The sequence below is a fragment of the Molothrus aeneus genome, chromosome 3 (genome assembly GCF_037042795.1).
Source record: "Molothrus aeneus isolate 106 chromosome 3, BPBGC_Maene_1.0, whole genome shotgun sequence".
NCBI classification, from domain to species: Eukaryota; Metazoa; Chordata; class Aves; order Passeriformes; family Icteridae; genus Molothrus; species Molothrus aeneus.
Genome location: NC_089648.1, coordinates 92,197,710 through 92,213,457, shown reverse-complemented (window position 1 = coordinate 92,213,457; position 15,748 = coordinate 92,197,710). Strand labels below are relative to the sequence as shown.

Here is a 15,748-nt window from a genome sequence, read left to right as displayed (position 1 = left end):
ATTCCCCAGACAGAAAGGATGTGGTGGCATACAGCAAGTTAGCCCGAATCAAAACATTTTTGTGCATATTTGGAAGCACCCGAACGCCCGCAAGAAGCGCGCTGTGCCTGCAGCCCCCGAGCGGGGGCCGAGCCGCAGCAGCCCCGAGACGGCAGCGCCCGGGGGGAGCCGCAGCCCCCCTGCTCCTGTCCCGGCTCCCAGTGAGCCCCCCTGCTCCTGTCCCGGCTCGGGGTGAGCCCCTCTGCTCCTGTCCCGGCTCCCGGTGAGCCCCCCCTGCTCCTGTCCCGGCTCCCGGGGTGATCCCCCCCTGCTCCTGTCCCGGCTCCCGGTGAGCCCCCCCTGCTCCTGTCCCGGCTCCCGGGGTGAGCCCCTCTGCTCCTGTCCCGGCTCCCGGGGTGAGCCCCCCTGCTCCTGTCCCGGCTCGGGGTGAGCCCCTCTGCTCCTGTCCCGGCTCCCGGTGAGCCCCTCTGCTCCTGTCCCGGCTCCCGGTGAGCCCCCCCTGCTCCTGTCCCGGCTCCCGGTAAGCCCCCCTGCTCCTGTCCCGGCTCCCGGGGTGAGCCCCCCTGCTCCTGTCCCGGCTCCCGGGGTGAGCCCCCCTGCTCCTGTCCCGGCTCCCGGTGAGCGCCGCTCCCGGCCCCACCCGGCACGGCCCGGCCCGGCCCGGCTGCGCGCCCACGGGCGGCAGGTAGGGCCGAGCAACAACGCCCTAAAGGAGCCCGGAGAGGCGAGCGCCGAGCCTGAACCGGGGCCGGGCTCTCAGCCGGGTTGGGAGGTTTCCCCCTGCTCTCGGCTTTCCCTCGCACAAAAAGATTTCAGGGCAGAAGGTTTTCTTAATCTCAAAACGCAACAAACATCCCCGTGGACTTTACACCCCAACAGTTTTAGAGAGATTAAAATAAAGAAATAAAAAGTTCTAAGTTATTTCTTCAGACTAACTTAAAGAAAGTAACATTTTCAACTTCCTTACCTAGGTATTTTTTTCTGTGAATGTGGATGAACAAGTGGCTTGAACCGGTATGAATAGAAGTCCGGTGGTAGTTCTCTCATGTGATGTTTATGCAAAATATGTTGTAACCCTGTAACCCAGCCTCATGCCGTGCCTCTCTCTACGCTCTTGGTACTTCAGAGAGCTCCTGGTGCGGCCCCTGGCCCGGCATTGTCACAGCTGGATGCCGGCACAGCTGAAGCAGGAGCGTCCTCGGTGGTTTCCGTAGCACACGTGTCAGCAACAGAAACTCCGGGGCTGCCTCTGCTGGGCTGCTGCAGGGGGGTCAGACCCGGCCAGGAGCCCCACCTGTGTCACGGATTGCTGTGCTGTAAATACAACTGCAACCAGATTCACTGATGGCACCCAAATCAGAGTGGGAGCTCCAAATCAGTTTGGAGCTGATGGCACCAAAACAGAGGAGGCAGACTCAAACTGCAACTGTTCCAGAGAGATCAGAGCAATGGGAACATTATAGACAAGAAGAGAAATTCATCAGTGGCAAACGTTGAGCCTTACCAAGAGAAAGGAAATGCTCTAGCCATCACTTTCTCACAAGAGAAAGGAAATGCTCTAGCCATCACTTCTCACTGAGCACAGCTCTCCAAAGGGCAAGACTCTGAAAAAAACCAAAAATGTTACCAAGCCATAGCTAGTGAACATGTGGGAGCTAAGGGCCCAGGCCTAGGATGAAATTTTGTTGATGGATTTAAACCTGTGCAACATGGCAGGAATGCCCAATTGAAAACTCACATGAATACTAGCCTACACTAGAAATACAAATTCTACCTAAGAAAAATAGTTTTTTAATCATAGAATCATAGATGGTTTGAGTTGGAAGGGACCTTTTCAAGGGCACCTAATCCACCCCTCCTGCAACAAGCAGAGACATCTTCAGCTAGATCAGGTTGTTCAGAGCAACCTATTTGCCTCACAGAGCCCACCCCAAGGAGAACAGACTCATTTGGGACATCGTGGCTGTGTTTGCATCATCAGTCCCAGGCTGCAGTAAATTCTGGGACCTACCAGCTCCCTTGAGCAAAACCTCAGGAGCCATGCAAACACCTGATCCTACCTCAGGGCGGCTGAAGGTTTTAGTGTGACTCAAGCAACTTATTACTACCCAAACATTAAGACATCTTCTTAACACAAAGTAGATCAAATTGCAAGATGCTTCTTTCACAAAACAGCTTTCTGCCCATGTGCTTGAGCAGAGATCTTCAGTGCAAGAGCCAGAAAGAAACCAGCCCTGTGTGTTCTGTCATGATGCAGAGGTGGGCAAAGAGGCCAAAGCCAGAGGAAAATTACAACTTCATAAATTAGCATGCAAGAAAAAAGAAACAATCCTGACCATAACACAATTTCAGATGACCTGCTCTTTCTTAAGACAATGCTTGTGTGAATTTTTTAGTAATTTTTCCTAAACAACCACTGATTTCCCTTGTAAACTTTATTGATCAGAAGAGTTTAACATTGGCACACATTTTACAGCCTCAAACATTTTACAAGCAGCAAACAGCATAAATGTTTTGAGTTCCAGATATTTAATCTTTCCCCATGTACTTGTGCATGCAGACTAATTGCTGCCAATGAAGGACAACAACAGTACAGACTGCACATCTACCCAGCTCCTCATGTTGAGATTTCAGCTGGGTAAAAATAGGCAGTGTATTAAGAGGCAATCATTAATTAAGGACTTCTAAGTAGCTCTTTTTTTAAAGTTTTTGACAGCTGTATTCCAATTCTTAGCAGTTCATGGAAGTTTTATCCATCTTCTTTAAGAGTTAAGAGAATTCAAGTTTTGAATAAGGTGCTAAAATTACAGAATAATAACCCCACTAGATTTCTCTGCTACAGAATACAAATACAGTAATTCTTTCTAATATTTTAATCAGATTCTAACCAGGTTTGCATTTTAAGTTCTGTCTTTATTGTTTTGAATATCCTTGTTCAAAGTTAGATTCCAAAATCTGAGACAAAACACAAATTAACAGCTGAGGTTGCCTGGCTCTTAAATCTCTTGAATGCGAACATTGTTTGAAGGCAGTACCTCCAGGAATAAGCTTCTGCAGAAATTTGATGCTGAATGAGTTGATTATCTGCCTCTTGCTTCCTCCTTCTTGGGTTTTTTTGGGGTTTTTTTTTTTTGGTTTGTTTTTTTTTTTATTTGTTATTTATGTATCTAGCTAAAGTAAAATGAGAGGCCAACAAACCAAGTTTAGGTAAAATCTTTCCATTTCAGAGACAAGAAAAGGAAGCATGAAGGAATTTTGTATGGCTGTTACCAGAGTAGGAACATAATTCCCAAATTCTCTACCCTGTCATCCCTTCAGCACTCACACAGATTTCGAAGTATAAGAGAAGATTCATAAATTCTCACTACAGCCCTTTCAAAAAGTAAATTAAGCCTCTTGCAAAGATTTCTTAGCACAATGTTTCTCTGAGCTAGAAAAACAACCAGACGTTTTGGGCTTTGAGTTCACTGTTAACAGTAGTAAAAGCCACAAAAATTATATTTTGCATCATAATTTGTTGTACAGTAATTCAACTTTATGCTATTTAAGTTCCAGTCACATTGTCCATTGCTTGCTGGCACTTGCTTTATTTTCACATTTGCTTCAACTAGCAGCATTGATTAATTTTTAAATGCATTACACTTTGCTCATTTATCTTTGGAAAAAGTGACAAACATTTTTTGCAAAGCTCATATTGATGGCTAGAGCAGTGAACACCAGCTTTGGCACAAAAACTTTTCACTTTGAAAGCAAAATGGTCAACTTGAACGACCACACAATTTCCTTCCTTTAATGAGCATTAATGGTCTGTCCTGGTTAGAGGGGGGGAGTCAGCCGTGTGGGTGTGGCCAAGTTGTTATTCTGTATCACACACTGCATTCACCTGGACCTGGGCTCAGCAGGAAAAGCCAGGCACCCTTACTGGAAGTTGGCCACTTTTGCCTCTCCTGCTTCAGCAGGAGGGTGACAGCAAAGGACCTGGGGACTCCATCCTGGGATACTTTTCTGGGACACGGCTGTGGCATGGCTCCCCTATGGCAGGGCCCTGCAGGGACAGCGATCAGGGACAGCATGAAGCCAGCATCCCAATGGGACCATCCTCTCCTGCCCTGGTGTACAGGAACATTGGAAGCAACAGCAAACGCACAGAACTGAGCCTGGCAGAGCAACCCCTACTCAGATGACTCAGCTTCCAGGGAGGGTTGTCTATCACTGTTTTCCATTATTTTGGGCTGGGAAATGTTAGCCATGGGAGCAACCCCACCACACTGCCTTTTTTTCCTGACTATCATGTGGCCAGCATGCAGGAATGATCATCCTATTGCCTTGGTCTGGAAAAACCACATGGACACAACCACAGGGAATGTTCACCACCACCTTTGTTCTTGTTATTCCTGGTGGTGAATACCTTTCTGTGGGTATAAAACACCTTCTCTTTTTGTATTGTACTGTGGGTGTCTTATTCCATCATCTCCTGTTTCAGTAAGTTGTTATCTCTCCCCATGGTCCCTCCTCTTTTGTCCCTCCTTTACTGGAAGGGGCAGGGGCTGGGGTGTGGCTTGTTTGGAGTTTAATTTCCCGCTGATGTTAAAATCAGCACATGCTCCAACAGCACTGTCAGGTACCAACATCTCACAACATCTGTTAATACTAAGCAAAGTCTTGATTTCTACACAAAATGAAAGAACTACAGTAAGTTTCCAAAATATACCTGTCACAGAAATGGGAATAGGGATACAATTGTATTTTAAGGATTCTGTACAGAGTTACACAGAAAAATATTTTTAGATATTTTCAAAACAAAGGAAATGTTATTAAGACTATTCTCAGTAACCAAACTAAAACCCTAGACCTGGAGTGGCTGATGCTTGGATGAGCACACCACTATTACTGTTGTGCTGTAATACTGGAAATGTACATTCCACAGAACTACCACCTCCAGGACATAACAGCAGCACCAAAGTGTGTCATATTTTCAGTATTCCTAAATTATTTTCTCCAAGCAGAATGCGCCAACGACCAAAACTCACACGCTCGGGACAGAGATTTTTCCTCAGTTGTTAAAACAAGTCTTGCTTTTGCCAGACTTCACATGGAGTCTGGAAAGTCACAGGGAACTCAATTCATTCCACTGTGACCATTCCACATTCATCTCCCCCAGAGGCACACATACCTGCATCTGAGTGAGGCTCTCTTCCATCACTTCCTTGGGTTTTCAGGTAAGAAACGTAAGGAAAAGATCATCTGATAAAGCAAATAACGTGAAATTAAACAGAATCCACAATTCTTTTTTCTTTCATCTATTGAACAGAAAATTGTAGACATAAACAAACTAACCCTGCAGTTTAGTGAAAACACATCCTATGTTGACTTTTCCTTGCATTACCCACTCAGGGCAGCTAGGCTGCAGACCAGTAATCTGCAGGAGGGAGGCAGGGGATCCTCTCTGCTTAAGTGTTTCTAGTGTCTTCTAGAGCTGTTGGGAGCAGAGATTTCCATGGATTGGACATAGCTCTGGTACAAACAGTTGTCACCAGGGAAGGCTTCCTGGAGGGTTAGAGGCAGGTGCCCTGGTGCACACATGGAAGTGAGCTAAGAGGACTCAACGAGGTGTCTTCTTCAGTGACAGATGCTACTGCCTTTATATTGCCTCTTGAACTGCAGGGTCTAGTGAAAACCCTTACCAAACAGCAAATTCTGATCTCTCTTCAGAGTCAGAGAGTGTTCCAGTTCCAGTTCTGTCTGTTCCCACTTACCCACTCACTATACCATCCTACCAGATACAGCTATTCCATATTCCACAGGGAATCAAGAGGAGCTGAATTTAAGGAGTTCTGAAAAACACACAACCAATCATCCCACAGCACAGTAAATTACCAGATAGAAGCAAACACTGTTGGACAGCTTAGAAAAACATGTTTTCTATTTATTTAAAAATAAGTTTGTAGTTACTACATTGCAGTGACAGTAATTCTTACACATACATTCTAGTTTGTATAAAAGGATTCAAAGTATTATGCATCAAAACTAACATAGAAAGTGTCCACATAACAGTAAAGAAATTTCCAATCCATATGTACAAAAAGAAAGGGCACTGTTATCCTGGTGAGATACTTCAGGTTATATATAACATGATAATCTAGATTTCTGGAAGGAAAAAAGCCTTGATAAAGCTAAAGAATTATAGTTTTCAAAACTGTTACTCATTACATACAACAGATTTGTGTTTTACATAATTCTGTACAAAATAAGTGTAATTTTTAATCTGAAAATCTGTCAGTTTTAAAATTAACCTTTCTAGGTAATTTACTTGAAGTTGAGCTCCATTCTATACATATTGAAACATTATGACAGAATTTAATTCACACATGATCATTATCCAGTTGTCCACCACACTTCTGCAGTTTTAGTATGGTCCAAAAATGTAACTTCTGTATGGTCTCAATGCATTAGCAAACCAACCTGCACAGTTGTAAGCACAAAACAGTACGTGTACATCACGCAGTACATGATGGGTACTTCTATTTCCTTCTACTCCTAATTTGTGTGACCTCATTCTTTGTTCTTTCAGTGTAGAAATTCATAGTATAGTACTACTTTCCCTCCCTAAAATGTATTGTTTGTATTAATTGAAGTGAATTTCCTGATGTATTTATCTGCATTAAAAAGGACCCAAATGACTACTTGTCTCACTACATATCTCCTAAAAGCTAAATTTATTCACCCTTATTTTATTGCAGCATATAAGGTTTCTTTCTAGAGTGCCTTGAGGCTGTTAGAATCTTGGGAAAAGTGGGGGGAGGTGGTGAGGGGGAAGCAGCTAATCACCTTTTTCTGCAATTTAAGATGTCTTTTAATCTGGCTTCCTGGCATGTTTCCTTCTCCAACACACTGTAAAAGTGACATGGCGAATTCCCGCATTAAATCCAGCAGAAGCACAAGAGCACCTGGAGGTTAGCTCTGGTCTAAAAGCTACCTGCTGATTTCCCCCAGACATCATAGAAAGTCAGCAAGCTGTATTCACAATTCAAAAACAAGAAGCTACGTAAGCTGTCAGTGCCAGATTTGTTACTTGAAACACATTGTCAAGCCTTGACCAGATTTATGAAATGTAATACACTTTCCTCTGCATATGAACAAACAAGTATATACAGTAATTTACAGCAGAAAACTAACAGCCCTTTTATCAGTTGAATATCTAGGTCCCCTTGGAAACCAAACTGTTACAAGAACTTCAGGGATAAAAGAAAATATATACTCATTTTACACAGTTCATTTGCCTTCATTTTGGTCATAAACAGAAAATGAGCTTTTGCTGTTTCTAGGTGAGTTTTCAAAACCCTCTACCTTTTCTATCACAGCACTGTAGCAGAGTTATAATTAAAGATTTTATAACACTGTTAAAAAAAAGCAAAAAGAAAAACCTTTGACAATCTACTGTCAACAAAAATACACTATTTTAGAATAAGGTAAGGACTCGGGACACAGTGTAAATATTGTGGTATGGGTATATTTTAATTGACCAGTGATGTTAAAATTACCTCAGCAAGATTCACATGCTACAAATAAAATGTGAATGCTGATGAAAGGGAGCTTAAAAACCTCTCACCTCCAATCTACTATATAAATACAGGGTGAAAGGGGTCCCATCCAGTTAAGCCTATTGCTTTTGAAGAACCAATCAACTATTTAACATGTGCCTAAATTCAAACTACACACTAAAGCATTTACTTGTAGTCCTCAATCCAACAAATGTGAGCAAAATATTTAAAAATGCGATGCAAAAATCCTAACAAGCTTGAAATTACTGAATGGACAGACTTATTTTTTGTGTTGCATGTAGTCCTTTTTTTGGTAAGACAAAAGCCTCTGGCACAGAATTGGTACTTAAAAATATTTGTACAGCAGTATAGTGAATAAACTGTCTCTACACTACAATTTATTTTTGAATAGATATTAGTATCTATACGTGCTGCATCAGGGTCCTTCATCAATTAATAGCTTTACAAATATTAAGCCATAGTAATATTTAACTCAACCTTACAAGTCTATCAACAAACTGATCACAGGTACAAACCGGACACTGTACAAATAAACATCTGTAAATCTTTATCACAGCAGTCAAATCACTGGAGGAAGACATTTCTCTGTGAAGTTGTATCACTGGTCACTGCCGAGTGACAAAGAGCTCTAGTTCAATATTGACAATAATAATGAACACTACAGTGGTAAGATTTCAGTTCAGTTCCCAGAGAACACACTCACAACAGAAACAGAGTGGGGTAAAGAGTTGTTAAGTATGTAGGCACAGGCACAATGATTCCTGTTAAACATTTAGAGCACACTTATGACAGAAGCAGAAGTATTTCCTCACTGGCAGTTAACACACTGTTATCCAGATACCACTCAGGAGCAAATACCAATTTTAACGTTTCCCAGTATAGCACAGAAGTACCAGAACAGTATCCTCATATCCATGTCAAATATAAACGAATTTAATGAATAAAACTGAGTTAATTGCTGCCAGATCATTTGCATGTATGTGGCCATGAAGCTATGTTATTTACAATGCAAATGTAAAACAATCACATGAGGTTTTGATACTCCATTTTCTGAACCAGTTGTTAGGTACTTGAGATGGCATTATAAAACATGCATAACTATAGATCTTAAATTATTTCAGAACACTGACCAATAGTTTATTGCTCACATTTAAAATCTAAGACTCTGTAATCAAAAGCTCTTTTTCTGTATTGATACAGTATCTTACAACCACCTCAAATAATAAATTTTTCCTCAACCAAAATACAGTCTGATGGTGACTAAAGTCTCATAAATAAAGTTTGCAACCTAGTGAAATTAAATTATAAAAAATATAAATTTTAAATAAATCTGGTATTAATTTCTAATACATGTTTAGCGTTGCTTCTATAAAAAATTGACCCAAATTATCCACAGTTTATTTTTAAAGGAAAAACATTAATGTGTCTAATAAGAATCAAAAAGTTACTGGCTAAAGTCACCGATATTACTGGGTGGGAAGCAGTACCCATGTTCTGCAGGTAAGGCCTTCTACCTTTGTAAAATTAAGATGTACACTCCTCTCCCTGCTGTTAAGGGAACACAGATTATTTCAGTCTCCAAACCTTACACACATGGTATTTTTGATATATAAATATATACATAAACATGCCATATAAAACATTATTACAAACGGAGTAAATACAGAAAATGAATTTTAGATATAATCTATTTTATATATTACAATGCAGATAACATCAGGAAATTACACATTTTCAAATGATTGCCTTCATCAGTGAGATTAGACAAAATTAACAAGTAGGATCAATCAGTTTTGAATTGTGAAGCTGTATTGCAACTGTACAAACGTAGCTTGTTATCTTACCACATGTTTAGTGACTCCATTTTAATCAGATGATAAAGAAATACTTGTTAGAACAAATAAATACACCAACAAATCAAATACAAACTATTCCCTGGCCCCCAAATTCAAATCCATAACAATTCAAAGAGGATCTGGAAAATATCTCAGCCATTTTTTGTAGCAAAATGAACTACCTAAAACTAGGTATGGTGGATACTCATCTGCTATCCACAGTAGCCTATTTATATTACTCTTGGTGGAAAATACCAATATTCTTTCTTCAAACTTTTAGGCTTTTTTTTTGTAAGAAAATAAAGAGTGAAGAATCAGGTCTCAAACACATATACAGAATCTGTGCAAATTTAATATCTTAATTCTGCATGTCTTCCCTTCCAGACATTGCAGAGGATGTGTAAAAACAAAAAAAGTATAACCAGAAAATTTTGGTTACATTTTTGTACCATACCAGATCTCAGTAAATACCACTTCTCATGTATTTTTTTCCTTGAAACTGGACAATACTTTTTTTAAGTGATAGAAAATGGTATTAAGGTTTGTTTGTAAAGGTATAAAATAACTAAATGTACCATAAACAAATAAATAACTGCTTTTCTTTTCCAGAGCAGTACATATAACAATACATTCCCCTAAGTCATATAGTTATCATTTACAATAGACAACTTAATTTTAGTAAGGATGCAAGAAATAATAGAATACAAGGCACAATCATTAAATGGAATTTTTCTTTAGGGTGTATATTGACATATGTCAGCGTGATATACCATAAAAAGTGCAGAAAAACACAATGTGCAATGAGACCACTGTATAAAACATGATTGCATAAAAAGTGATTTGGCCTTTTAACCCTAATAATTGAAAATAACCAATCTTCCCCTTAAAATTAAACTATAAAGTATGACATTTAAAATTTTCAATTCTAGTGCTATCTAAAAAATCCTGAAAAAAATTTATACCTGGGTAATATTTTAGACATATGTGTTTATGTATATATTAATATATACACATACACTATTCTTTGTAGGTCATTTCAGCCTCTTAAGCATGTCTAAAGTTGTAGAAACAACAATCAATCTGGATCAGAAAGTAAACATCATAATTCCATATCTGTCCTGTAATTTCCTTGAATCCTTTAACCAATTATACATTTAGACTAAAACATCTCTGTCAAAGGACCCCACCAGTGCATTATTTTCTACCAGAAGTACCAAAAAGGATACATTTCAAAACAATGTTAACATCTTACTATTTAAAACAAGACACAGCTTTTATCACTGCAAATGGTATGCTGTACTGACACTCAAAAAGAAAAAAAGGTTTTCCACTGCACTGATTCTCAGTCTTTGGCACAATAAACAGAGATTTAGTGATTGATACAAGAATCAAGGTCTGAAAAATTAGACATTAGTCAAACTTTTTCCAATGTGGATATATATATTTGTGATTACATTTTTGCTATGTTTGGCAGAACTTGGATAAACAATGGCCTGTGCTAGGCTTCTTTTGCAGCTGAACATTCCATCACAACTGAAATTAAACTTTTTCAGATTAGCAAAGTTTGGTATTTTATTATTTTATAGAAATGCAAGTGAATTTACTGCCACTTTTTGCCAAAGTCTGCCTTCCTAGGCGACTTGACTTTACAATCCAAGTGTACCTTGCTTGGTCAAAAATAGATTTCTGTTTTCAATTTGTGGCAATTAAAAGTTCTATTATCTTTTTCCAATTGTGTAGAGATATTACATACTACTTGAGCAGAGTAGCTCTGAACTCTGTACGTCAGTCAGAAATTGCTTCAATTATTCTCAACTGTGAACAAAATGACTGTTGAAATGTATAACCTATTTGGAGGGTAATAAATAGCAAAAGTTTAAAATATATATTTCTTTCAAAGAATGTTCTTTCAGTTTATCATTTTGCTAAATTTTTCTCCTCAAATCAGAACATAATCTTCTAACCCATAATAGCAGCAGGGAAGCAGAAGTCTGTTCTGCTGTTCCTTAACTGTACCTGCTTCATAGCATTCTGAAGTATAACCCTTGGTAAAAATTACCAACCAATTAAATTAGCTTTTGCTTTTTCAGTCAACTTTCGGACTCTGCCTCTGCTTGAAGTTCCAAAAGTTAAGGAGGTGTCTTCGAACAATAGCTGCCTTTGCTCTTCCTCAGAGTCATCTTCATTGTAAAAGGCTGTCCTCCTACCCTGGTTTCTAGTTCTCATGTGAGGTTCAGAATCTTTAAGCTCTTCAGAACCCTCCTCCATAGGCTCATGTGTCTTTTTCCTCCTGCTTCTTGTTTGCATTTTAACATTTGCAGGAGCTAAGAGGTCTGAGCCTGGCTGGCGGCTCTTTATCTTCCTTTTTGGCTTTCTACCCCCTCGGCCTTTTCTTTGTAACAAGTCTTCCTTCACATTATTTTCAGAAAGAGAATTGCATGCAGTAGAAACAGAGGCTTCCTCTGGTAAATCCGTTGTGGTCTGGATTGTATTCTGCTCTGCAACCTTTTGCTGTTCAACAATTTGTAGCTTTTTTGGTTTCCTGCCTCTTTTCTTGTGCACCACCACTTCACAGCTACTGTTATTAGTCTCCACCTTGGGCTTCCGTCCAGGACCTCTTTTAACTGGAGGTTTCAAAGGCTGTCCTCCATGTCCATTTACCTGAATGCTTCCTGATGCCAAAGCATTGTTCTTGCAATCTGCTGTAAAGAAATGGTACAGAAATGTACACGTCACATAACAGACTTGCATTTACATTCATTTTCACACTGCCTTAATAAAACTCTTACTAAAATATCTGAATGGATTCACAGTGATTGCCAATCTGTCAAAATCTAAGAAACCCAAAGTTGAGCTCAGAGAGTTTTGTTCTACAATGGAATGAGGATTAACTTCTAGTTGGATTTAGCACATGGTAGCTGCAAGGAAAAAAAAAAAACCCAAGAAACAAAAAAAAGCCAGGAAAAATGCAGGGGGGGTAAAAGAAGGGGAAAAAAGGGAAGAGCTGAAGGGTTTTTCTCAAATGATACAACATCAGTGGACAGAACTCCTATTTTCTATCTGCAAAGATACTCTAAAAAGGTATCTAAAAGATACTCTAAAAAGGTTGCTCAAGAAGCATTGGGAATGATGCAAGGATTGGGAATGCTTCACAGTAAGTCATCTCTGGAGAAATAAAGATTTTCTTTCAACCTGAGGTACCGTCTTTTGTATCAAATTTGTACAGATTTCTCACACTAACAGACAGCAGAATGTACTTGCTTGGAGACTTTTACAGGGTATGAGTTTTCATTATGTGAGGGGTAATCAATTTTCTCAGCAGGGCACGTCACTGGACCTCTTAGAAAGATGTTCTGACACCACAGCCTTGCCTAAAATATGGCCAAGAACAGGCTCATAGCCAGCATGATAGTTCCTGCACCCCTTTCATGAAACACCCATGCACAGCTTCTGGTGTGTTTGAATGTGCACCATCATGCACTAAAAGCACAGGCCTCCTCTCTCCTATGAGTGGATGTAAGGAGACAGGACTATGTCAACAACATTCAGAAATCCCTGACATCCCATCCTGTAACAGCTGCATATTTAGCCATGCAGTGTGGGAACAGCTGGGACCCTTGTGAGAAAGTTTACAAGCAATGGACAGATGATTTCACTTATCAGATCAAGAGCTACTTTTTCAGAAGCATGGATGAGTAAGAAAGAACTCCTTGGGGAGAGGACTGCAAGGAGTAGGCAGATTAATTGATGGGACCCAATTTGCAGACTACTGTGTCCCCATTTTCAGAGAAAAGATGTTTAGTGGATCTACCTGCTTAAAGCATCTTATGAACATTTCAAAGCTCCTTCATAAACAGGAAAGCTTTCTGACGAGGAGATCTTATTTCAACCTCCACAGAAGCTTTGAATTTTAAGGTATTCTGACATCAAAAGACCAAGAAAGCTCACTCAGGAGATTTCATGAACTAGGTCCAAGCAGGCCATTCAAATATACTAAATAGAAGCAGTAAACACTGCATAGGGTTTTTTTCCTATGCCAAAAAATGAAAGAATGAATTTGCAGCTGGGGTCCTCTGATCCTTATGCTTGCTGCTGCACAGAATGTCATCACACTCAGTGTTAGTGACCCAAATATAACCCACAGAAGTTTTATGTGATTAAACACACAGGATTTAAAGTGTGACCATGCAGAAGTCTGCTTTGGAATTTAGAAACTTTTAACATGACATTTGTAATAATTTAAATTAAGGTACAAGTTTGAGACGCTAACATCTCAAAATCATCTAAACAACAGTTATCACACCATGGAAATGGTGTCAAAACCATGCTAATTCATCAAGAAGGAAACTAATGGTGACTGAGTTGTTTTGTTAGATTTCCCTATTCTGCTAAATCATCATGCATTCTAATTTCCCTACCCCCAAATTACCATGACTAAAGTACAACACTACAGTCACTACATCAATAACTCTGAGGGTGGGGAGGAAGTTCCAGAGAAATTTGGTACCTTGTGGATTAACAGTGGAAGATTTTACTTTGCGCTTGATTTGCTTCTCTTTCTCAGGATTTTCTTTCGTGGAGTTATTCCTAGTGTTATGACTGTAATCAGATGGGGAAGGGTTTGATACAATATTCTGGTTCTTGGAATGTTTGGTTGAATTCTCCAGTACTAGAAGGATAAAAAGAAAAAAAAAATTAACTCAAGTAGATTATACTACATTCAATCTTGTTGGGCTAAAATGGAATTCATGTTCTACTACAAACAAATTGACTCTGTGATCCAAAAGGGAGAAAGCTTTCTAGATAAAACAACATAGCCTAACTTGTTCAATTTTCCTCTGAAGAGCCTCAAAGGCCCATCAGTTTGAAAACAGAACCAGTCTTAACTGAGAGAAAGATACTAGATTTCCAAAGAGCTGGTTTTATCTTTAAAAACATACATGGCTTAATTAATAGAAAACCAAAACCAAAAGCACCCCAACTTGCCTGACTTTCCTGACCCTGCAGTAGTATTAGGCTTTGTAATTAAAGGCTTTATAGTTAAAGGCTTTGCTCCTGAAGAAGTGGATGGTTGCTCTGTGACAGCCACATCTGTTATCCCTCTGTTGCTTCGAGTCCGCACGAGGGAGGCGGCCTCAGCGGCTTTTCCGTTCATCTGAGGCGGAGCGTGTCTCAGTGCTGTCGACCGTGCAGGTGCAGAAGATGATGAAGTGGCAGAAGTTTCTGCCTTCAGCTGAGGTTTTATTAATCTCCTCTTCCTTTCAGGGCTGCAAAAGGAGTAACAATTTGTACCCTGGATGACCACCTCGTCATTTTACAGGAATAAATAAAATTAAATGCTAGTGTCTGAGATTGTGGGAGTAAAACAATCACCTCTGCATGAAGTATGTTAAAAATATGGCATTTACTGTGGAAATTCATGTAAGTTGTGAGCTTCTGGAAAGTGAATCTTTACAATAAATACTATAGTTATATGATAAAGCATGATGCCATCACTATCCTAACGATGCTGTTTTACTGTACACATTTAGCAGTTATTTGAATTTTAAGCACTTACACTAGGATAGCTCTAAGTAAAGTTTAAAACTCTTCCACATCATAGGGACTTGCATGTCAAAGCTACCATTCTGCAATATAGGGAATAGTAAAGGAAGTATTAAGAAAAAAACACACTAAGTTTTATTGTTTAGGTATGTCAAAATTTCACAGCATTTCATGAATACTGTAAAGGAATTAATGTACCTGGATGCAACACTACTGGAAACTGAGCTGCTTCTACTTCTTTTTTTCCTTCGTTTCTTTATTGTATTTCTTTTATGAAAGCGTAGGGCAGATTTATAATCCGATAAAATAGAACTTATGTGTTCTTCAAAGAAAGCAGAAAGGCGCAAGCTCATGCTGTAGATCTGAAAAGGAAAAGCCAGTAAACACGCTTGATACTTTTCCAAAGTGTCCCTTTACTTATTTATCAGCAAACAAGAGCTACAAAAGTAAAAAGTTATTTATATAGAAATGTTTTAGGGAAATTTATCATCTGTCTCAATAAATATATGCTAACCCATGTGTAGGTTTGCTCTAACCATTTTCATGATTTTGAAAAGCGTATCACAACTGAAAATGACACAGAAAAGGAAGAATTGGAAAAATGAGTCTTTCAATTGCCTTTCTAGACTGTATCCCTTTCTAGTTTCAACAGAAATCACAAAGAGAGATCCTTAAGGTAATTTTGCTGTATCATACCTAGGGTCAAGAAATCTTATTTTCTGCTCTATTAGCTTGTATCCTTATATCCTATATTTGAACACTCTATTCCTTTTATAGATGAATTGATACTACAAGTAAGTTGGCTGC

The 15,748-nt window shown here is 39.4% G+C and overlaps 1 protein-coding gene across 1 annotated transcript in view; it reads right to left on the bottom strand.

Moving 5' to 3' along the window:
- Nucleotides 1-5,896: 5,896 nt before the first annotated feature.
- PHIP (pleckstrin homology domain interacting protein) overlaps nt 5,897-15,748 on the bottom strand; it is a 108,588-nt gene continuing 98,736 nt past the window's right edge. Inside the window, exons 37-40 of the mRNA XM_066547397.1 lie at nt 15,140-15,303; nt 14,384-14,664; nt 13,905-14,066; nt 5,897-12,099 (exon numbers count right to left, since the gene is read on the bottom strand). Of these exons, the coding sequence (XP_066403494.1) occupies nt 11,453-12,099; nt 13,905-14,066; nt 14,384-14,664; nt 15,140-15,303 (1,254 nt within the window). The 3' untranslated portion in view covers nt 5,897-11,452. The remainder of the gene's footprint in view (nt 12,100-13,904; nt 14,067-14,383; nt 14,665-15,139; nt 15,304-15,748) is intronic.